Source organism: Pyrgilauda ruficollis, unplaced genomic scaffold, assembly GCF_017590135.1.
Source record: "Pyrgilauda ruficollis isolate IOZ18807 unplaced genomic scaffold, ASM1759013v1 scaffold7, whole genome shotgun sequence".
NCBI lineage: Eukaryota > Metazoa > Chordata > Aves > Passeriformes > Passeridae > Pyrgilauda > Pyrgilauda ruficollis.
The window spans coordinates 442,002-467,080 of NW_024528821.1; the positions used below are offsets into that span (position 1 = coordinate 442,002).

At 42.4% G+C, this 25,079-nt stretch overlaps 1 protein-coding gene across 1 annotated transcript in view; it reads right to left on the minus strand.

The window, feature by feature from the left end:
• DIAPH2 (diaphanous related formin 2) overlaps nt 1–20,574 on the minus strand; it is a 168,715-nt gene extending 148,141 nt beyond the window's left edge. Inside the window, exons 1-4 of the mRNA XM_041485318.1 lie at nt 20,321–20,574; nt 4,724–4,756; nt 2,248–2,424; nt 1,281–1,385 (exon numbers count right to left, since the gene is read on the minus strand). Of these exons, the coding sequence (XP_041341252.1) occupies nt 1,281–1,385; nt 2,248–2,424; nt 4,724–4,756; nt 20,321–20,437 (432 nt within the window). The 5' untranslated portion in view covers nt 20,438–20,574. The remainder of the gene's footprint in view (nt 1–1,280; nt 1,386–2,247; nt 2,425–4,723; nt 4,757–20,320) is intronic.
• Nucleotides 20,575–25,079: the final 4,505 nt, after the last annotated feature.

Consider the following 25,079-nt stretch of genomic DNA (forward strand, 5'->3'; position numbering starts at 1 on the left):
TTCAATTGCAGTGTACATGAGAGACATCACCATTGTTCAACTACTTTTTGGGAAAAAATGCAACTACTTCCATTTCTACTTCTACTTTCTACTGCTTCACTAAAGTATTTTTGCATACTAAGAAAAAATCCAGATTTAATATTGATCATCAAGTGAAGATAAAAACCTTACAAAGAATAATTAACAGTTCCCAAAGACAGTCTAGTTCATAGTTCATAACATTCACTGCCTAAGCTTGAATAATTCTCCATTAATTTGTACATTCAGTTGGACCATGCTTAAAGCACTGGATTCCTTCCAGCACACACTAAAGGACTGTGGATTTTGTTTAAGTTGAACTCATGCAGGAACATCACTCCTCTCAGGACTTAAATCACCACTTTCATTACCATTTCATCACCATTAGAACACAAACTTCTCCGCACTGAAGTTTATAATGTTTCATGCATGGCATTTGCATAATAATTGCATGTCATTGTCATCTTAATTTTTGAAATTTAACTCTGCAGAACTGATTTTCAAGGTCAACAAGGGACAAGTCAATTATACTACTTGCAGTCCATGCTTAAAGATTCCTTAGCCAGACACCAACATAATCTTTACTTATTTCTATATTTGCCATAGTTAACTTTTAACACACACAAGGCATTGCTGGTGTATTTCATAACTAATTCATACAAACAGTTCAACTGCAGAAAAACTGCAGCTCTTCACTACTTGAAATTTTATTTCTCCACCCCAAAAATGCTGGTGTATCCAGTCTTCAATTTCCTTACACGCCTTGCATCCCAAAGAAGACAGAGATCAAAAATTCTGCATGAAGGTTAATCAGTCAATTAAATTACAGAGAATAATCAACATCAATGAAAAGTCAAAACATTTTTTCTATTCAAAATGTAATTTGGAACTGGTTTTAAGACCATCCTTTCACTAAAGGAATCTGGCACATACATTGCTACTGAAACCACAAAGAAACTTTGGGTACCAAAAATTCTTAAGATGAATTGCACAGAAACATGCTCAGGTTCCATCCATGACTCTACATCACTGGATTTGCAATTTCTTATGATTTCCAAGAAAGGACCAAGTTTTGACATAGCCCAACAAGGGAAATGCAAACTAACCGTTCAGATGCAGCTGCAAGCATTCAGAAGTGTGTTAGTAAGTACACATTTATTTTTTCCTACCACTCTTAGATAAATCCAGATTAAAAATTTCAAGTTTCAAGCTTGAAAAGCCTAGGACTCCAAGCCAAGCTCCTTCCTCAGGTGAGTACTTACGGATTTGGCAGTTGCAGAAATGTACTGGACAACCATCTCACGCTTTGTGCTCAAGTCTTTGTCTCGCAAAGGAGCTTTACGTTCCTCGTTCAGGTTCATGTCCTCCTGCAAAGAGCCAGACCACACCACATCAGGAACACTTCTCAGGATTTTTAGTAGTCTTTGTTCTTTTAAAGCTACTTTTGTTAAACAGTTAATTTTCAAACAAGCAGAAGTGACTTTTTCCAGTTTATCTGTGCGTGTTTGATTTTGCCCTACCTGATTTTCTCATTTAATTCTGTCACCTCAAGTGCTGATTGTTTTTGAGACTTACCCAAAATTTAAACTGCATCGAGGGGAGTTAACATTTCTGAAATTTGGCTCAAGAAGTAAAACTAGAGGACAAGCACAACAATTCTACACCTCAAGTTGATGCAGAAGTGTCAACTCTTGAGATGTCCCTGTGTTTTTAGTGAAATCTTATCACAGTGGACACCATTCCTCCATTATCTAATCAGAAGGCTGTAATTACATGGATTACTAGCTTGTGGAAGGGGTAGAGGTGAAACTGTTCCAACTGATGTATTTAAAAAAAGCCTAAAAGTCAAAATGCTCTGCTAGATTAAATCTCTTAAGACACTTCTTTTAACTTGATAACAGATTAAATACAATGCAGTCATTACTAGTCATGACTAGGCTTGCCATTGGAAGTCAAAGTAATTTCAGACTGGCACCTAAGAGCAGTCAATGCTCCTGCAATCACTGCTGGTGAACAGCCTTGTCACAGAACTGCTAGTGTCTGTGAGACAGATCTATTGTCTGCTTCAATTAACATTACTTGGAAAAGTTAAAAACTAATGCCTTAACAAGCAAATCAAGCAAGAGTTAATTAACACTTATCCAATCCTTCAAAAGACATTCACAGCTCCACTGAACAGAGCAGAGCTACCCAGTGGAACAGGACAGTTTTCCCCACACCACATCTTACCATCATTTTCTCAAAGAGATCCATAACTTCCTTCTCTGATAAGTTCATGCAGCGCTCATCAACAAGAGCCTGGGCATGTGGGATCTCACTAATGGAAGGCTGGGAGTCAATAGGATGCTGAATGAGGGGCTTCTCTTTCTTCACAGCCGATTTCCTGAAGCTTGTGATTCTGTCACGCTGCAAAGACATTCCAAAATAAGCAGAAATAGAAAGAGAGAAAAGCAGCCAATTGCATGGCAGTAATGCATGTGTTTTTAGTTAATTCAAGCAGCAGAGTTAAACTGAACTGTAAGTAAAAATACTCTAATATTCAGAGATTACTTTGCACAGAAAGACAATAACATATAAGGTAAACTCATGACAGGTCACATGCAAAAGGGATTTAAATAATTCTCACTGATCCAAAATTGCACCAGCTAGGTTAAACTCTTAGCACTTCAAAATCTTCTCCCATTACTAATTATCCTGACAGTGAATAAATATGGTACCACAAAGGTAATGTCCACTGTTCTTTCCCCTGAAGAGCTGTAAGTCTTTGGAGGACAAGTGAAAAAGGCAGTGTGGGGAAGGAGGTACTCACAAGTTCATCAGGTTTACAAAACATCCTGCTAAAGTAAAATAAAGTTGGTAGAGGAATTAACGCTCCAAGCATAGCTCATAGCTCCTTGAAGAGTTTTTGAGGAGGAACTCCTGGAATTAGTGCCGAGCTTTAGAAAGCCAGGTGAAGGATTGCTGACACAGAAGCAGCACCCATGGTTAAACACACGGGCAGACGCAGCCAGGGCGCTCTCGGGTTAGGGCTGACACCAACCCCACTCCTGGGCTGAAAGCATGCTCAGTTACTGGGTTAATACTGGAAATAACCAGCACCTTCCTTATAAGGCCATTTCTGCTGTATTTGTAACATAGAACTCTATTCTGAATAAAGTCCGAATTTTCTCATTCAATATCTGTGGTTTTTTATATATATACATATATATGTTCAATTTGAGAACATCATGCATATAGCAATTTTCCTCAAAGAACTGTTTGCATCCACAAATACTCCTGTATTTGTTTCAGGCACTCAACAGCCTTATGAAGATGTGCTTTCATCTGAGAGCAGCTTATGTAGGGTTACCAGGATCACTCATAGCAGTCACTGTCATCTCCACCAAAACTTGTAAACCAAAATTTATATTGGCTATAACAAAACAACCTCCCTGAGATTTGAAATGTCTAATGGAGACAGACTTGGTTTGCAAAAATTTTGATTCATTTTAGATTAGCAAATCCAGAGTGGAGACACTAGAGTGAGAGCTGTGGAGTGTGGAGAAGAAATATTATTTTTCTGGGGGTTTTTTTCTTGCTTTTTATTTGTTTTTGTTGTTCATTGTTTTTGTTGCTATTTTTGAGATCCTCCGAGATTACCTTAAATCTCTGAAGGAAAGTGTCCCTAGATAAGCTGCACTCCCTTTCAGTTTCTTTTGAACTTTTTTTTTTTTTTTTTTGAGGGATGGGTGGTATGGGGGTTTTCTTCTTCCTTAGATATTTTTATATTTGTGGACAGAAGCACAATACCTACAAGGATACTGTTAATGTCTTTTACAAAGCAAGAACATTAATCCATTTCTACCTTATTATAAAAGTTCAAATTACATTTTTGGAAACTAAAATTAGGACATAACTTGGTGAAAAGGCCAAGGATATAACAATGCCTGAAAGGCAGATTCCAAATTTAGCCAAATGCAGTTTTATATTGACCATTCAACAGTCACAAAAAGTCATTTAAGGTCCAATTTCATCACACTGTCATCTGTTTCAAGTGTAACTTATTAACACCAAATTTGTTCAATGAGATTGCACTGGTGAGATCACTGGAAAGACACAAAGGAATCTTCTGTGTGATTTCCAGGCACCATTTCCTCATTTCAGATGTGCAGACAATCATTAACTAAAGAACCAGTCTGGCTTTATTTTGTAGATATATAATACAAGGCTGTAATTTTAATGAGATCAATTTTGATACAAGTTTCTGAAAAAATACTTTGGACCCAGTTTCCAAAGTATTTTCAAAGTATTCAGCTTCATCAAGTTAGTGCTACTGAATACACACTTGTTCCTCAGGGGACATTTATTACCCAAAATGGTTCCACTTGAATCATGTGGCAACCAACTTTAAGAGCCACTGCAGACCATTTAGTGGTAAAGAGAAGGTCAAGAGAAATAACACTTCAACTGTTAAGTAACAGTTTCAACATAGCCACAGTATTACTAAAGTATTTCAAATGTGCTTAAGGAAGTTTCTCCAAATAGAAATCATGATAAATCTTCTTCAACTGAAGTCACAAATTAAGGTCTTTAGGAATAGTCATTCAACTTTCTGAAATCTAATGCTGAATATCCTTATAAGAATGTTATTTTGTCCACAACACTGAGTAAAGTAGCATGCAGCGTGGAGTTACCATTGCAAATTAAGATGCTACAAAGGCCTTACCACATCATCTGCCAAAGTTTTTATTTGAATATTCTATTAAAGAAAACAAAAAACAACACACACAAATCAAAGAAAAAAAGACAGTGTTACCTACTGCTTCAGAATAAAGGAGTCTATTTCATGTAATTGAACATTAAAAAGCATTTGAAATTTCACTAAGTGTACTAAAAAAACTGCAGGCAAATGGACACGGAATGTCCATTTTTCTGTGAAGAAGCAAGCTTGCATCCCATTGCACCCTGTCCTCTGGGTATGGAATTGCTGCATCTGAAGGCTGCAGAGCTGCAGCACCCCAGCACTGCCCAAAGGAGCAGCCAGGGCTCCCAGAGGGTTTCCAAAACAAACACAGACAGTGCAGGGACTGCGAGTGCGTCAGCAGAGCCGCGGGCTCTGAGCTCGGAGCTGAGCACTGCCCAGCACCTTCCCGTGCCCAAACTTCTGCAGCCTCCTGCCAACCGCTCCTGGCCACTGAGTCACGGCAGCCTGGAGATGAACTGGCTGAAATCACTGAAGTTTAATGCACAAACCACCCTCCCTCCCTCCCTCCCGCCCCGTCACTTCTTCCTAAGCAGGAAAATCCTGCTGCCAACAATCACCAGCCTTACGTTTTTATTCATGGCCAAAAAAGCCACCCATATTGCACACCCACATTATCAAGGAAGCATTTGGTTGATGAACTTTGCTCAGTTGACACAAGGCAGTCATGAATAGGAGTTCAGGTCTAGAACTCATGGGGGGACAGAATTTGAGAAGCATTCAGAAGTCCGTGGGACAGTGGAGAGGACTGACCCCAGCTCACAGGTCAGTCCCCACACAGCCCCTTGCTCATTCCCTCCCAGCAGGATCATGTGGCCAATCAGAAGTACAAAAGCAAGAAAAACTTGATGGTTGAGATATAAAGACAATGTAGTAAGTGATGAGAAGAAAATAAAGAAACAAATAAAAAAGCCATCATTTGGCACAAGCAGGCCAATGCCTACCCAGCTTCTGAGTGCCTGATGATTTGGAAAAACTGCTCCTCCCCACCCTGCAGCCCTGCCTTTACTGCCCAGCATGATGTGATGCGTTTTGGAATGTCTTTGGTCACTGCGGATGAGCTGTCCCAGCTGTGTCCCCACCTCCAGACCACCCACCCTGCTCCTGGAGGGAGCTCACAAGAAGCAGAAATCCTGGAGACTGGGAAGGGCTGCTCAGCAAAAGTTGAAGCACTGGGGCTCTTTCTGCCAGTGCTGTTTTGGTCACAAATCCAGGACACAGCACCAGATGGGCTGTTCTGAACCAGCTCCACCTAAGCCTAGCCCAGTACAGACATCTGCACATCCAGCTGTTGACACCAACCTTTCATCTTCCAAACTGCCACATCTCAACCCTCCTCCTTACACCTCTCCTGTATTCTCCTCACCTGGACTTAGTATGGAATTTATCACCTTGAAAGCAAAACTAAGATGTCATTTACCACTCTGGTAACCTTTTGATTGAGACTGCTGGGAAAAGACAAAGTAAAGCCTAACCCTGTTTTTAATAAAGAGACAGCCAGGCAAGAAGTTCTGAAACTCCATATACATTTTAGGAGCTACTTGCATGAGAACATTTTTTCCCCTTCTCATTTAAGTACTGTCAATCTCTGCCAGAAGCTGGAACAGGATCATCTACCCCATCTCTACACTTATATTGCATTTGTCACTCAAACTCCTCTGGGCAAAGTACAGAATACTAAAACAAGATAGCACACTGCATTTTTTCAGACCCTGCAAGCACTCTTCCCAGATATCCTTCTGGTGCACAAGCCCCACTGCTGCCAGCAGCCACTCGAGATAAGCAGCACATTTAACAGGTAGGAGAGACACTGCAAGTAGCTGGAGGCAAAGTCAAGGCAGTTCTGTACCCACAGATCCTCACACAATTTTGACAATCTCTTGTACTAACAAAGAAATCGCACTTCCAGGCTGATTTCAGAACATAACCCAAAAGTGGTTTACCTCCCCAGAAGGAAACTTAAGATATTGTAGATTCTGTAGTCCTCTAGCATTATTCTTTCTGCCATCTAAGAGACAGCCAGAGCAACACAAGACAGAAAAATCTGTACCTTCCTAGCTTGTTAAAGGCAGAGTCCCTGTTTGCAGGAGCAGCCCAAGGGAAAAGGCTTCACAAAAATCCCTGAGGAAACATTTGCAGATAAGGGATATCAAATTAACTTTTATATCTATAAATACATATACAATTTAAGACAGCTGTAGATAATCTCTCTCCTAGTTATAATGTCAACACAAAGCACAGAATTTCTTCAGCATCTATACCAGAGAACTATTTCCTACTGATGGACTTAGTTCTGTGCTTAGAAGATTTAAGTGATAAAACTTCTCCCTTTCAAACACAGCCTTCCCAGTCCATCAACAGTTAATATCATTTTCTATTCACTCTTCCCAGTCTTAGTTTACTCTGTGTATTTGGCTACTTTAATAAGCACAGACAGATCACGACAGTAAATCACACAGGAATAATAGCATATACTAATGCACCTGCACCAGACAATTCCTTTATCTCAATAGGTTCAGCCAAGTTAATATTCAGAGTAATTGATACCTTGCACATGAAAACAGTAGAAAGATATTTGTGGATCACACATTTCCTGATGCAAAAATCACTGCTTCCTCATGCAAACAATGCAGGCTACAGCAGCAACAATGCCACATTCACAGAATCCAATTACTTGAACTGATTGCATCAACTTTTAATACAAAACTCACAGCAAGCCTACTTTTTTATAACTTTCTAACTTGTGTTTTAATAAAACCTTCCAAATCACTTAAGCTGGCCACGAGTTGTACACTGAGGTGCATTTACATGGATTGATTACATTTAAGCATTACTTTCCCATGTTCTTAATTGTTACACTCAGGAGTCTCACTCTCACCACAAAAATCAATCAGCAGTAACTCCCAGCTCACCACACGCAGAATGAACAGTGATCAGCTGGGTAACTTCTAAACTAAACTAAACTAAACTAACTAAACTTCTAAACAGCAATTGTCACTCCATTGCCCAGGCAAGCTGTGGTGTGCTGGAACACCCATTTCTGCACCCAGGCTGCAAGCCCAGGGAGCAGCTCCCACTGCTCCCAGCAAAGCTCATTTTCTAGGGGTAGCAACCAGAAACTTGACCTTCTCTCAGCTTTCATGGTTTGTTTTGTTGTTTTCTTGGTTTTTTCTTTCTTTACTGTGTTGATATTGCTGTTTTCTAAAATTTACCTTGACTTCAACATCTGCAAAAGCCACGGTAAAGCTCCACTCAAGGACAAGTTTTATAATTTGCATACAAGCAGGAAAGGAATAACTTCCCATATGAGCACTTGAACCCAGGGAGTTTAAAGGTACAAACCCCAAACTGGTTGATATTTGAAGTACAAAAAGTTGTCTGCATCTTGAATCTAGGTCTTAGTCACAAAATAGAACTCACTCCCACAACCTCTGTTCTTCAGTTCAGAGAATGAATAATGTTCCCATTAGACAATTTAACCATCTGTTAACATATTCAGTTTTGCAATTAAATCTAAAAAGGCACCTAAGAAATGGTGAAAAGATACCCAAGCTATAAAAGCTGATGTGCAGAAACCAGGACTACACACTCACTTAGGCCTTTCAAGATCTTTACCCATGATGAAGTACACCTGACATTTTGTAATTATTTTTTTTTTTACTAATTTTATTACTAATGTTTGCTTTAGCATAATATTTTTCACACTTCGAGGAGCATTCCCCATGCTTTCAGAAAAACCTTGAAATGACTGTTGTAATCCATCTGCTTTCTCCAAAACACTTGAATTGAGCAATACCAATGGTTTTGTTACTATTGTTGTACATTTACATTTGGGCTATGTGACACCATATGGAAAAAATCTTGTTTGCCTTGCAGCTGCTTGCTTCACAATCTCCTTGAATGTGCATTATTCAGTGTTTTAAATTCAGGCTCAACCTAGAACCTGAGCATGGAGGGAAGTACAGGCTGCCAAAATGCAGATGGAGAACTGCTGGCATCCCTGAGTCAGGGCAGGATGGCACCAGCTCCCAGAGGGAAGCTGCCAGCTTTGCCCAATTTCTCCACTTTTTCCCCAGGAGAATGACCATCCATAAATGAGCAATGCTCCAGAAATAAGTCTGATGATTCCTCGTGCTAAATAAAGCCCGAGGGTCAGCCAGGCTGGTACATCATTAACAGCAGAGGGCACCAATCCTTAATCACCTGCTGGGGGATGCCTCAGCACTGCTCCGGAACAGAAGGGGAGGAACACATGCCAGAGGCATGGGGATCATATCAGACACTGCCCTCACAAATGCCAGGGACTGAAGTTTTGTACAAAAGCAAATTAATTCAGAAATTGAGAAAACAAAATCACTGTAAACAAACAGTCAATTTCATCAGCTTTGTAACTGAAGATGCAAAAGGAGTTGAGGAAGACACCTGAACTAACTTTTTTATATATATATATGTATATAATTTGAAGCTCAAAGTGCCATCACTGTTTTGAAGAGTTTGTTTCAGACAATGTTTTCTTGGTGCTCATTGATAAGTAAACTTTAAAAAAACAGAAGAAAGCGATGAGCTTTTTCCCAAAAGCTGCAGTTCCACATCAGTCTAAGCCAACAAAATTGCTGAGTGTGAGACACAGGGCAAGGGTGGCAGCAGGGCACTCAGATCAGGTGGGACAACTGTAGGAACATCTGCCAGTGCAGAGGCAAATTAAGGAAGTCCTGGCATTTTCCAGAGGCACAGCTGAAATCCAAACACTTCCCATCGAGCCTCCACAGCAGCTGTCTCAGACAAGCTGCCAGTCCAGCAGCCAGGAGCAGCAGGGTTCACATCCCTGCAGCCCTGGCTACAGCCAGGAGCTGGCTCCTGCTGGGCACCTGGGCATCCTGCAGGACAGGACTGCTCTGAGCATCTGGAGAAAGGGCATTGTGGAGGTGCAGCATGCTTTTCATTAGAGACAGCATGATGTTCACAACACAAAAACCGTCTCTCCTCAGAATGCTCCACAGCTTCTCAATTCCTCACTTCAAACTATCAACAGTTTGCTGTTAGAACTTTTGCAAATTAGACTTTGGAAAGAGCCAAGCTGATTTCCTGCAAAGTGTGCCTAGCAGAACCACACTCAGCACTGGATCTCTGCTGCCTTTCAAAAATGTGGTTCACTTGAGCTTTGAGTTTTTAGGGAACTTGGCTTTTGCTTTTTTGGTATAATATTATTGTGAATTGCTTTTGAAATATTCTGGAACAGTTAAACTGGAAAAACTATGTCAAAACAATTCCTGACATAGTAAGTGCAGACTTTATCTCAATTTTATGCTCAGGTACAAGCGGTGGGATGGAGCTCTTCACTTCCATCCCAGGGGCAGCACACAGCAGTTTTTCTGATAGCAACACTTGATGTGCACTGAATTCTCCCCTTTGGCCCCTGCTCCTGGCCCTCCTGGGTGCAGGTGCTGAGCTTTTCACTCAGACACACTGGGGGGCTGAGTGGGAGCTGCTCCACAGCTCTGAGGTGGGTCAGTGAAGAGGAGTGAGAGCAGGAATCCTTTTATACATCACCTCCTCAAGAGACGCCTTTTCATCGTGACAAGAGTCACCTTTGCTCTGACTGAACTGCAGTCCCAGTTTTTACCCTTTTAACCACAATCACACACCTTGAACCTGAAATTAATCTTTTGTTGTAACCTAAGTATTTTCTCTCAAGAGGAGCAACTTGACTTGACAGAGCTGGTTCGAAATTATCTTAAAAATTGAAGCAGAAACTGCTTTGAGAAATTTCTTCACTCTAATACTTACACACCTTTTTTTTTAATTTCAGCTTACTTACTTCCTCTATGACAGTGCATGCAAAGTTAGCCCAATAGCCCTGCACAGGGAGAGGCTCAGCTTCTGTAAATTTCTCTTGCTGTTCTATGCATAGATAGATTTGGTAAGATTTTTCACTGCATGCTGGTGGTTGTATAGAACATCCCTTGCTCTTGCGGGTACAGTAAACACTGAAATAAGTGTCAGACTCCATTTGGATTTTCCTACGAAACCATTTGAGAAGTTAAACTGGCATAATGCATCTGTTGGGAGAGGATTGATACACTTAAAAATAAAGCAGAACACCCACAGCAAGCTGCAGGAGCTTCACTGAATACTGGGCAGCTCCTTGAAAATGGGATAGATTGCCTTTGATAGACTCTGAGAAAGTGAGAACATGTGTATCTGCTTTGTTTGGGTTGTTTTGTAAGTAGTAAGAAAATCCAACCCACAAACAAACTGGCAGCAGAAGGGGGGCAGTGAGCCAAAGGAGCTGGAATTCCTTGTGAAGAACATTCGCTTTGTCTGTACTCAGTAGACTTGGAACATGGTCACAGGGATCATGTCAACAGCTTCTTAGAATAATGTTGTCTGTCTTCCAAGACAGACCTACTAGTAAAGAGCAAATCAGAGCAGTATTTGATCCCTGCTTTACAATAGTTGATGGTAAAGCCACTTTTTTCCTCTCTTCATAATAAATTATGTAATACTAAAACTTGGAAAAATGAGTAGTGCTGCTGTCACAGCAGGGAACTCTGGCTTTTCCACACAGAACTGAAATTCAAGGTTAAACAATTTCCCCAGCATGGACCATAATGTACCTCAACAGGCAAAGAATATTGTGTTGGACAATGTACAGCTGCTGTGTCACACTCGAGGCCTTCCTGTTCTCTTCCCTATTCTTTCCTGTTTATAACAGCATCCTTGAAGATTATTTGTTCTTTGGGGAAGTAGGAAATGAAGCACCATGTGGACAGAGAGGAATTACATTGTACTTAATAATGAGGAATCCCATGGTATCACTTGCCTTCAGTACAGGTGAGGGTCCCAATTAAGAAGAAACTGGAATTCAGGACAATTAGAGAAACCTGTCACAGATTATGGAGAATCGTATTTTCTGCTAAAGGAGATGAGGAAGAAAAAAAAAGTTGTTTTTCTTAATATTAAAGTGTTCAATGTGCTTTGGTTATCCCAGAACACTCATATGAACTTTATAAAGGTTTTTCACAAAACAATTATTTTGAAATATCAAATGTTAACTGATGGGATTAGTGCTTATCTTAGAAGGCATTCAGGAATTAGTCTGAATCACAGAACTCTATAAACTAACGTTAATGGATTTAGGAAGCCTTTCCTATCCACCCAAACTTTGTCTGAAGTTCAGATATGAATGCATATAAAAATGCAAATTTCCTTTCTGGTTTTCAGCCAGAAACTTCACCAAACCCTTCTGCTGCACTCTCCACCTTTTTAGTTTGGGAACATCTCCACCAAGCTACGATAAACTGGAGGATGAAAACAAAAATCACTGCTGTGAATTTGTCACAGTACAATTTCCTTCAGTGTGTACAAATCTGATAACAAAGTTACTGTGCAGCTCCCCAGGAGGGGCAGGGAAAGCCTGAAGGATGGCAGAGAGCTCAGCTCCTGTGTCAGCTGTGCAACTTGGCCATCTAAGGTGCGCTCACCCCTTGAGTTCAAGGCTTTGTGCTCTCATTCACCCACTCAATGTGGCTGGCACAAAAATTCAAACTTACATGGCACCAGTGCATATTCTCAACCTGATGTGCTGTTGTCTTCTTCCTTCTTTATGGAAATTCTTCCCTGTTCTAATACAACTGGGACACACAACCACTTCAACTCTGAATAACTGTCAAGTTCTCATCTACTCATGTACTCACACAATTACAAATGCAAACATCCAGCAGCATTATGAAACCAAAGTACTTCAGAAGTTACTCAAATTTAATAGACAAAAATAATTCACAGTGAGAGAAAGAACATTAAGAACAGAAAGTGCAGACAGGAAAGCAGAAAACTTTATTCTGCACAAGAATTAACAGCTTGTATTCTGTTATTAGGGGCTAGAATCTAATGAATCTCATGTTGGCTTTGTATTTGTTCCTGACAAAGCTACACTCATTAAAAACCACTAAACCACAGGCATCCTTAAAGATCATTATAACAACCATCATTAGCTCTTACCATATTAAGGAGTAATGAACTGCAGAACTAACATTTCTCCTGACCAAGTACTTATTTTGTCTTGTTCCAGCATCCCTGAGCCCAAACTGAATTTGTACAGAGCCTGTGTGAACACATAACCAACTAATTGTGACAAAAAGGTGCCCACAGGGACACTGAAGGTCTCAGGTTATTTTCTCTCACCTTCATGCCTGCACACGTCGTATGGAACAGTTCGTTCATGTGACTCCAGCCAGGACAAAGTTATTAATGTTTGACCAGCTAATCCCTGAACAAAGAACCAGGCCTGTGTCCCTCAAACCTGCACCCACCAATCCTGCAATTCTCCTGGCCTTTGGAACTAAAATTATAGCTGCTGCTCCTGGCTGAAGAGCAACAGTCCTGCAGCACCAGGGGCTGGGATTCTACAGTGCTATTCCCCAAATATTTTGATTTTTTATTTTATTTAGAAACTTATTCTAAACTGGGAGGTAGCAACACTCAAAGTTTCACAACCCTCAAGCAAGTTCTTCTGTATTGATTCTGACTCAAAGGGACAAACTAAATATGTTAATGGGGTCTTGTTATAAAAAGAAAAGTTCATACTTCTACAATAAGTAGGGCAGCAGTAAGTGTGTTAATATATATATTTACACACACAAAAATCACTAAGGAATACAAGGCAGTACTTTTCCCAATGACATTGTTTTTAATCAGTCACTTTTACACTAATATTTTCTGCCTTTGAAATAAGTTTAAACTGTTACAAATGGAAAATATTTCTAGTAGCACTATGCAAAGAACTCTTGTAGGCAGCAGACACATCAGACATTCACCATATTCATCATTTTCTCCAATACCCTCTTGTCTGCAGTGATTTTTTCTGAGGATCAGTCCAAGGAAGGGAGCCTTAGAAGAAAGCTGCCTGCCACAAGCACCACCTGGACACTGCCCTTCTCTCACTCTGCCGAGGCTTTCCTGTTTACATGGGAGGAGCCTGTATCCATTAGAAACTCCTCGGAACATTTCTGCCTTACACAACACAGAAGGTGTGGTGACATTACACTATGCACTACACCTTCAGGCCAAATATTACCACACCCAGGTGAACCAAAAACCTTCAGGAGCTGCAAACCACACAATTCCCATGTGTTCCAGAATTGAATTTTCAAGGTATTTCTCCATTTCTAGAAATCAGAAGAGTCCATGATTTACGTACATCACAATGTCATTTCACTGCCACAGCAGGTCCTTCTCAGATCCGTGCTGCTATCACACCATGCCCAACCAAACAGCTATCAGGAGAGGAGGGCTGAAAAGCAGACACAATTCCACGGAACTGGTGGATGAACTTTAGACAAATTCATCCAACAGGAGGAGTTCTAACGTGCCACAACTCCAGTCTCATTGGCTCTAGCAAATAATCAAAGGAGAGCCAATAGCACAGGAGTGGTTCTGCCAAGTTCATTTCATGTCTGTCCCACTGCCACACAAAACTGATGTCAGCAGAGCAGCAAGGGGAGCAGGGAGAGTGTTGGAGCTCCCTAAAGGCAGCCCTTTCTCCCACACAATTTATTATTTATTATTATATTTATTATAACTACTTATTATTGTTACCAGGTATAACATATTTGCCTTGCAGGCTGTGTTAGTGCTACTTCTGTCACTCAACATGCCACCTATCTACCTGCTAGGAAGCTACAGGTGCAGGTGGGAATCCTTGGGGTGCCCACTCCTCTAATGCTGCAGCAAAAACCACTTCACTCTCAACATATGAAGATCAGTTTGATACAAAACCAATAGTTTAAGACAAGTTACCTTTGTCTACCTGGAACTTTATCAATTGCTACACAAATACTGAAGAAGGTTTTCCAATTGTTTCAATCTCTCAAAATGATCTGCTCTACCACCATAGCTGATTTTAAGAAAAAACCCTTATTTCCTCCTAAACAAAGTTACTGCATATTTTTTTTATGTAAGGAATAATGATATAAAAGCCGGCAACTGCTAAAACCATTCATTTGAGTAATTTCCTAACTTCTTGTGCTTCAAGGTTGAACAAGCAAACTGATGAAGAACAAACTGAAATTGACAGTTGCTCCAGCAGCAACTGACATTGCTTGTTGTACTCTGAATTTGGACAAGGATGAAAAGAATCAGAGGGGTGTTATTAGCCATTACTGCTTTATTGTTTACTCTAGAGAACTGCAAATGATGCAGAAAATATGAAGTCATCTCGTAGCCCACTCCACGGGGAGAGGCAGATCTTTTCCTTCTGCTGGGTCACCAGCAACCCCAATTCTGGGACACCAAAGTTCATCCTTGAACACTTGAGCACAGCACCACGCTTCCTGCAGTCTCAGAAAGCACCACTTCCATCTGCTGTGCACACTGCCAGTCCTCACAGCTGCCTTTCACTCGGTCTGGGTGGAATTTGCTGTTTGCAAAGCTTCCTGTAGTGTACAGAAGTGCTCTACAGCTTTGTCTCTTCAGGAAGTTTAACTACCACAGATAGGCTTATCACTGTCTCTATCACCTCACTTACACGGTGTCAACAGCAATTCCCATGAAAAGCTCCAGCATTTACCTAAACATCAGCACCATCCTGCCCTACCCTCCATGTCAGCAGCAGTGCCTGATCACGATACTCCAAGCAACAGAAGTTCCAGAAGACATTAGTTTTACTCTTCAGAATGCTTGCGCCCTTGATAACTTCTGTCCTGGTTTAGGGCAAATTTGGGAGAAAAACTGTGTCCTTCTTCCCCCCCGCCTTGGCTCTCAGAACCAGTCTTAATGGTGCAAAACTTATTTCTGGGTTAAACAGAGCATCATAAAGTCACCCCAGGACAGCTTCACTTGTTGGAATATCCTCACTTTGAACTAGTAACACCAAGACTCTTTTAGAACACAAGAATTTTGGTGTGTTTCCTCCTCAAGCATACACCTGAAACAAGAACTCTCTGCAGGCATACCCAGATTCCACTCAGAGACACTATGATTTCAAAGGTAAGATATTTGATTTGATTGCCAAAAATCTCTGCTCAGCCTGACTCATAGGTCACATATGCAGCGCACAGATATCTAAAGGAGTCATGCAAGAAGAACACTGCCTTTTTTTTTTTCTTTGGTGGGTCCTGCAGCACAGTCGGTCTGACAAGGATTGATAGGCACAATTTCAATCACTCCACTCCTGCACTGATCTGGGTGGTGCAGCACAGCTGGGAAACCTCTCCCAAGCACACTCAGCTTACTTCAGGTTTAAAATGACTTCATAAAAACTTTTATCCCACTGTTTGATGCCAGGTTGTGGCACATTAGTCAGCATGTTGAGTTCTTAGCTTTTCTGAAAGCTCACGAGGTTTAAAAGACTTCAGTGTTAAGCACAAACAATTTCTGCTTTTAAAACAAAACATGAGATGCTCCCTGGGTGAATCACCAAATCCACTTGCTCTCCAATTAAAAGAGTACTCTTTTCCCCTAACAATTTGTTTTGCAAGTTACACAACATCTTTCTCCTAATCTGCTTTGAAAGGCCACATCACACTCCGAAGGCAGCCCCTTTCAGCGGTGTGGTCTGTAGGAAGTGGAAAATCCTGCACTGCACAGCTCCCACACAGTCCTGGAGGGAACCTGGGGGTGAAGCAGTGAGTGTTAGCATGTCCTGGTCACCACGTGCTTCTGCTAATCCTAAAGTGACACGAGATGTTGCCTGGAATTAAAAACACCACCAAAAACCACTGGCCATGTTCATTTCTAGGTAGGCAGTGCTCCACCTCTCCCAGAGCACCCCAAATCCTGTTGCAGCACCTCTTTTCAAGCGCTGACTCACAGAACCACAGATGTTTGAAAGGATCTCATTCTTTTCTCAGGGCAGCCCAAAAAGCAGGGTCACCCACCAAATTCACACCAGCATGCTAAAGACTCTACCCAGGTTCAGAACTTGAAAACCTCCAACAACAGTGATTTCAGTGTCTCTGACCAACAAATACTTCATCATCCTTCAAATCATCTTCCCCTTTTAGTCTCCAGCTCCTTTTTAAGATCTGTCCTCCCTTCTTCTGCCATGAACTTCCATCAAAAGTCTGACTTCACCTTCTCACCCAAAAAGATGCTCAACTTGCCAGGCCCTTGGTAAGCTACCCCAGCTCTGTCAAACCAGAGCGGACACTCTCAAGCACTTCCCATTTCCTAGGTCCCTGACAGAATTATCTATTTCCCATGTGACTGAAGTGTGGAGGAGAGCAAAGAACATCTGAGTTAAGCATTAACCAACAGAGGAATCCCAGCAATCTCCCTGACAACCTTAATTTAGTCTGTTTGCCCTAGCAGAACAGGCATGCTTTAAAACAAGCAAATTAGCATGTTGCCAAACCCATGGAACTGCTCTCTGCCACCTCCTGCCAGCCTATTCTCAGGGCTGACGTGAGATCAGATGATTGTTTGCCAAAACAATCTAGATTTTTTTTCTGCCCGTTTCACTGTAAACAAAAATGACGACAAAAATACCAGGCACTTATTCCAACCTCTAGTACTTAAACCAGAAAAAAGAGAAAAAAACACCCCCAAAACACCAACCCAGAGCTCCCTCAGCAGCAGCTGAGTCCAGGTGCTCTTAACACCGATATCAAACTTCAGTAAAATACTCCAGTTTGCACACTACTACTGCAAAAACTGGAACTAAATTCTCATTGTGCAGCTCAGTCACATTCAACAAATTGCATGAAACCTGAACACCTCTCCCAGCTACCTAAAGCAGAAAATAAATGAATTAGTAGTTGTGATACCGCTCACCTTTAATTACCTGTGTGTGTATATAGGCAATTATCTTACAGAGAAATACTTTAAAGCATTGTTTTCCTTCCCAGCACAGATTCTCCCTCAACAGCCCAGTCCTGCTTCCTGTCCATCAGGAAAATGCCACTGATGAGGCTGCAGCCCTTAAAACCCCACCAAACAAAGCACTCCACTTCTGCAGGCCAGGCAGCACTGCACACCTTTTACTTTCAGATGAAGAGAACAAGGAAATAAAAACCTTCCACCTTTCTATTCTAGTTTCCCTTCCCTCAGGATAACGATTTCAGTTCCTAGCCCTCTGTCACCTGGAGCCATTTTTATCATAAAAAAAAAATCATTCCTCTGGACTTCTTCCCAAGGATGTGCCTCATTTCAGCTCCTGTGCCAGGCACCAAAAATACTTTCTCCTCTGTGAGTAGCTGCGCACCCTCTCCCAGCAAGCCCTTGCTCAGCACTCCCCTGGATGTGTGAAATAAGTTCTGGGAGGAGGCACACTCCTGTCAGCACATGAGCTCCTTGAATTACACCCAACACATGACAGGGAGCGCAGGTTGATTCATCTCTGCAACTCCACTGAAACTCGATGAATTGTAAGTTGCAAAGATGAACCAAGAAAATCTCCACACCCAGCTGTGAGGAACTTGGTGTATGAGCTCAGTGACAACTCAGCACAGCACAAACAGCGTGGCTTCTCTGCCACAAGGCCCAAACACATCTTTATTTACCTACACAAGGAAAAGAACAGGGATGAGGTGCAAGTAAGAGTGCTCTCCCAGTGCCTGGGGACATTGCTACCCCAGCACAACCAACTCCTCATTCCAATTAAAGCCAGCAAAATTTCCTAGGATTACTCTCCTGTATAATGGATGAAGCCTTTCCCTGATTACAGGCTTGCTCTTCCCTTACAAACCCATGGCAGTAATTGGTAAATTTGGCTGTCCAGTCACCCCAACACAACTTAAAGCATACCTGAATCCCAGCCCTTTTTCTCCCTCAAAGTAAATCTCTGTAATCTCTGTTCGTGTCAGGTTTATACACCGTTTGTGCACATCATGTCCAGAGTGAAAAAAATCTGCTTTCCTATTCAACCCACTCACTCAATTATACCATCAAAGGCCAGTCACTTACCCCAGGGCAAAACTATCTTTCAGAAGGCTCTGATTTGAGCAACATATCCCTGCTCTGATCCAGGGTGCTGCTGGACTGCAATCATCCACCCCCACAAGAAACAAAAGCATACTGCTGTGAATGAAGGCAAATATTAACATAATGTTCTGTTTTTCCACTCAATGGAACAATGGAAGTTTATTCTAGTGATTCTAAAATAAGTGAATAGACCATGCAATGGAAATAGTCATCCTGTTCAGTCCAATTTTGAGCTCATTTCACTTTGATTTTTCAAATTATGTGTTTCTATCAGAACAGAGTTCTGTTCTGCTAGAGCAAAATTCAAATTGATGTTCACAGCTTCCAACAGAAGCACTTCCCTGAATGATTTTTGAATCAGTTCCCTGCAGGAATCTCCAAGCAGCCCTCTTAGGTACTTCAGCAGGAAATAGTAGGGGTAGTATAAACACACCCAAAGGTGCTGTTTATACAAAGTTTATCGTATGCAAGGAAACACGAGTTTGTTTCCAATAACACCATGAAACAAAACAAGACACCACATTTTGTATCTTTTGCCAAGATACACTTTGTCAGTTTTAATACAAGTGCAGTTCAAGTTATTCAAGTTTCTGACTGTCAACCTCTGAAACAATTGTAACTTTCAGTAACTTTTCTATGCCTCAATGTTATATATTTACCAACTTCCCCCTACGTTAACTTCAACAACAACAACAAAAAAAAAACCAAAAAACAAACAAAACAAGATAAAAACCCCAAATGAACAACAAGAACCCAAAGTGCAGTTGTCAGGCTGATTATCTAAAAGCTCTATACACACTGAAGGGAACACATGGTGGGAGAACTTCAGTACTGACTGAGTTACACCAGCGTTGGGGAAAGCCCTAGCAACAGGTTAAATAAAGTTTGTAACTTTAGCACTCTAAGGAGAAGACTCAGTGAGTTACAAGTGCTACACTGTTGCTCTTGGAAATACAACCCAGAACCGAGCTACATAGGGTAGATTCAACACGTGCAACTGACACATGTAAACAATTAAAGGTAAACACTGTCACATCAGCGGCTTTTGCTACTGCAGCATTCATGAACTGCGACACAACCCAGCAATGCTGCCTTGAACTCCACCTGTATTTCGACTTATCAGGTCAGTAAAAAAATCCAAAGAGCACGGCCATTATAAGCAAACTGCAGTCCTACACAGGATTTACGTTCAAAAACCCATCAGCCACCACCCAGTTTCTTAAATTGTTTCCCCATTAAGCGAGAGGTTCCATTGGCAAGCACGTGGCTGGCATCGCGATCTGGATGCTTCAGCGTTCTGGATGCTTCAGCCGGAGCCAGCCGCGCCCGGCCCCGGCCGCCGCGCGGGGCAGAGGTTGCGGAGCGGCGCTGTCGCTGTCCCCGGCGCTGTTCCTGTCGCTGTCCCCTCCCGAGCGTGGGAACTCAGCCCCCGCGGCTCCGAGCAGCGGCTCCGCGGCCCGGCCCCTCCGGGCGCTGCCCCTCCGGGAGCCCCCGAACCCCCACGGAACGCGGCGCCTCTAATCCCCGGGAAGGCTCCCACGCCCCTCGTTCCCCGCTGGAAGCGGAGCATCCGCGCCCCCTCCTCCGGCTGCCGCCCGCTCGAGCCGGGGCCGTTCCCCGCCCGCCTCCCGGGGCGCTCACCAGCTTGGGCTTGTTCCGGCTCTCCTCTTCCGCGGCGCGCCCGCCGCGCTTCGCGTTCATCCTGCCGGAGCTCAGCGGCTCCTCGCCGCCCGCGCCCGGAGCCGCGTGTCCGTCCATGGCTCCGCGGGGCTGCCCGCGCCGCGCCGAGCCGAGCCGAGTCAAGCCGAGCCGAGCCGAGCGCTCACGGCCGCACCGGCCCCATGGGCCCCCCGCGCCCGCTCCGCCCGGGGCGGCTCCGCTGCTCCCCCCCCGGCCCCGCCGCGCACGCGCACGGCCCGCCCGAGCCACCGCGCCTGAGCGGGCGGCGCGCGCGTGCGCCCTGCGGCCGCGGCAGCAAATGGCGGAGCCGTGAGGGGCGCTCGGAACGCCCCCGGAGCGGGGCCGGGGTTATGGCACGGTGCGCTGGGAGGAGCCGAGCACTGCCCGTCCTTCCAGCCCGCCATGGGCGGGGGCACCTGCCGCTAGCCCAGGTGTGTGCAGTGCCCGTCTCACCTGGGCACGCCCAGGGATGCAGGGGCAGGCGCAGCTGCTCTGGGCAGCCTGTGCTGAGGCCGCCCCGTGCGCACAGGGGAGGATTTCCACCTAATATCGAATGGAAACCTTCGCTTTTCCAGTTTGAACCGATTCCCCCGTGTGCTGTCACTACTGCTCTTGTAAATTGTCTTGCCCAGTGTTTGGTGAAGGCTCCTGGCAGGTTCTGGGAAGCCGCTTCGAACACCCCAAAGCTGCCTCGTTCTTCTGCAGGCTGAACAATATCTGAGTCATCTGCCCGTGCCCGTGGATTACAACAAGGAAAAACTGTTTAAACCATTTCTGTGGATTCCAGAATCCTTCGGCCGAGCCTGGCTGTGTAAACTGAAGGTCTCTCAGGATGCTCTGTATGAGCACAGGCAGGAAAATCACGGGTCACGTTTGCTTATTAAAGGTGTCGTGTTGACAGATGTCTTCATTTCCATATCATTGCTATTTTTAAAAGAAAAATACACATTTTGTGTTGGTATTGGTGAATCTATACCTGCTAAATTGTGTTGAAAAAGCAGCCATGAACACCATGATGATCTGTTGGTTTGGTGGGACAAGGGCGATCCTTTGGGGTTCACTTTCAGATATAAATGTATCAGCTTGTTGCCCTCTAGGAGAGAGTCCCAAAAGGCAAACAAGACACAATAGTGAATTTCTGATCTCTGTCTAGCACATACACAGTGACACAAAGCCTGAGATTCAGGGGCCTCTCCATTCCTCGTGACTCTCTGAGGCTTACCTGAGTACTAGGGGAAATATTTACCTTTTAAATCCAGCTATGAAAACCTGTTGATAAAATCTGACAATACCAGCTTTCAAATAAAAGGACAGCTCTAAAACTGGCAGGTGTCTTGAAATCAAAGTAGAATCTTGGCAGCAGAAGTTAGGAGTTTATAAAATCAGCCAGCTCTGGCTTGCTGCTCTATTCTAAAATTTCCTTTGAGATCCATCTCTTCTTTCCTGTATAAATATTCCTTTTTCTCGTTCTGTTGATTTAACAATAATAATTTGGGCATAGTTTATGATACCATCTTAAACATACCTAAGTTGTAATGATTAAATTAATGATGAAATTAACCAAGTAATCATTAATGTAATTATTTTTTTGCCATGTCAGGCAATGCCATGTTATTTCCAACTACATCCATTTATAGCTTACAGGATATCATTCTACAGCACCAGTTTAACAATGGTTTGTTAAAAAGAAATGCTCAAATCTCTTTTTTTCTTCTTTTCAATTAGCTCTAATGACCATTTTGGGTTTTCCCTGCTGTCTCTATTTTTCTTTATTAAGCAGCACCCATATCTGGAGCACAAAGTTCAGTCAGTCCACATTCAAAGAAAACAGAGAAGAATTTCCAACAGCCTGGCATCTCCATGCACAAATTGAAGAGGTTTTAAACCAAATTCTGTAGCACTATTTGTTCAGCATAACTTCTTAAGTGCTCAAGAACTTTTTGTCCTCAAATGTTCTGAATTTGCCACGATGCTGCTCATACTGCACTAGCCAAGTGTTCTTCAGGAAAACCTTTACTTTAACTGACCTCTAAGATTCAGGAGCAGCTGGCACAACATGCCAAAAATAATTTGTGGTGTGAGTGAAAGCAAGTGCACATGTGAGAAATAGAGAAAACTGAGCAAATGTACAGGCAGGCCTTGAGTTCCTTTAGTTTTGGTGGAGTAGAACTCAGATCACATTCCTGATTTTAGCAAAACATGAAAAAAAAACACTGAAGTCAGGTGTGGGGACACCACACATCACTGAAAACATCACAGGGATTTGCTGTTGTGGTGCTGGTACGTTGTAATTAATGTACCCTTGTCTGAGTGATGCAGAAAAGATGTGCAACCACCAGGCTGCAGCTGCATCTTGTGATGAAGTCATCCCACAGCTGCTCTTGGTTCCCCTTCCTGGGTTTGCCTGCTCTCCTGGGACAGATGGCTGCTTGCTTACCAGAGTTATTTCATTTTTTAACTCTGATTTACAAACGCTTTGCAAGTCTCCGTTTTGAGATTTCAGCTGTGGCTTAAAATTGTTTCCATCGTACAAAACGTTGCTCCAGGATTTGCTGGAGGCCTGCTTTTGAAAAGCTTGCCGTAGATCAAGTGCCATTAGATCCACTTCACAGCCTCCTCAGCAGAAGTTAAAGCCTGTTGTTTTCTTTTTGAAAATGTTTTTAGTCATACTGCTGCATTTTAGTGTTCTTCCCCCACCCCACTCCAGTTTCCAGGACTAAGAAGCAAATATTCCATGTATGAGCTAAGGACCTTTATGACCATATAAACTCTGCAGGTAATTCCAAGCAAAAGGAGTGAAGGGAAATAACGTAGCTATCCCAATTAGGAAAAATTTACAGGGAAAAGCCCCTCAACACTAAAACAAAACAAAGAAAAAACCCTCCAGAAAACCACAACTCTGCCTAAGGCAGGCAGACAAACCTCATTTTGGCAGACACTGCAATGCAGTATTTTGGCTCAACTCCGAGAGCAACAGTGTGGCCTGAGGGTGGAAACGAGTAGTTGTACAAACTGTTCTTAACTCGGCTTCATCTCTGAAGCAAATGGATTCCGAACTATTTATTACAAATATCATTTCACAACACTGCAAAGATGTAACTCCGAAAAGCCACGGCTCTGTAGGTGCTGACATTTCTCCTTATGTGTAATCTCAGTCCCATTCAGTCACACAGCCACAGCAGCTCTCAGAGATCACACAATTACCTGACAGCAAAATGATCAGACACTGACAAGCATGAGGCATGCTGAGCATCCCCAAAACGTGCATGATTTTATATCTGAACTGATGAAATAGGCCTCTGAGGATGACTGGCTAAGCCAGCAATACGAGATCTTACAGCTCTTAACTCTCTGCCTCTAAACAGACCAAAAGTTCAATCATGCAGGGTTGCAGGAGGCACTCACTCCAATTACATCCAAAAAGGAAAATTATTCTGGATTTGTGGGAATTCGTAGTTCAGTGGTAGAATTTCCATTTGCCAGACAAGGCATAGGCTTCTGCTGGAAAAGTGCAGTTGACAGATCACCAGAGCAGTGATTGAGTTTTCAGTCCCTGGGAAAAGTTCTGTTCTCCACATTTCTAGAACTGAAGAAGAAAGTTAACAGTGTTGTAGTCTTTGTCCTAACTGCACTGGAGAGAAAAAAAAAATTAAAAAAAAAAAGAAAAAAAAGTAATTACTCTGTATGCTGCCAGAAGAGAAAACACACAGTATTTAACTTAACCACAAACAGGAAATATGTTGCTAAGTCACCCAGCAGTACATTCCCAGCTTTTCATCCAGAAATTCTATGTCATTAGCACAACCACTGCACCACAGAGAACACACCACAGTCCTTCCCCTGCTCCTGTTCAGCTGGAAGCTTTTCTGAAGTTTTTCTCTCTTCTTCATCAGTCTCATCACTGCAGTCAGTGTTTACTCTCCTGTCTCTTCCTCCTTTTTGCAGTTTTAGTTGGAATCGATTTACATTTAGGAATTTTTTAAAATTCAGATGGAAATCAGTCTAAGCTTGTTGACAGTGCATGAGAATGTGGTAAATAACAAGGAAAGCATGGGGTTGAATAGCTTATCTTAACAGGTGGGAAAATAGGATTAGAAGTATTAACTGCTAAGCAATTAAAATAAATGAAGAGCGTTAATTGCATATGAATAGATAGTCTCTATTGACAAAACTCCCTCGCTTTCTAAACAATACTCTCTTAGACTACTTAATAAATATTATTTATATGCAAACTCAAATGCACAGAAAATCCACTCACTGATAATTCCAAGAATTATTTGTTTGCTAAAACTTTATTTAATCTAAACCATAATTTCCTGGCTTTCTATAGGCAATAATTGAACACTGTAGTGTTTCTGTAAATGAAGCCACAAGAAGTGACTATCACACATGTATAAAATTTGTTAGTGATTCGAAGGTACATTAAAACATCTTACATTAACCTTTTAACAAATGTTAATTAAAACCACGGCTGATTCTAAACATTCCTTTAAATGGCTCAGGATGACACTTCAGCAAGTTTAATCCTCCCTGGCTGCAGTTTGTTTTTAACCAGCTGTGAGGTGGCTGCCCCACAGCTCATTTTGTGGGCTTTAAACTTTTCAGTTCCAAGATAACTGGCACGTTTTGCCTTGTAGGAAAAGGAAGTTGAGTTTCCCACCTATTGTTTAGGAAAGATTTCTTGTTGAATACTTTGGGGAGGTAATTGTGCTTACAGCAA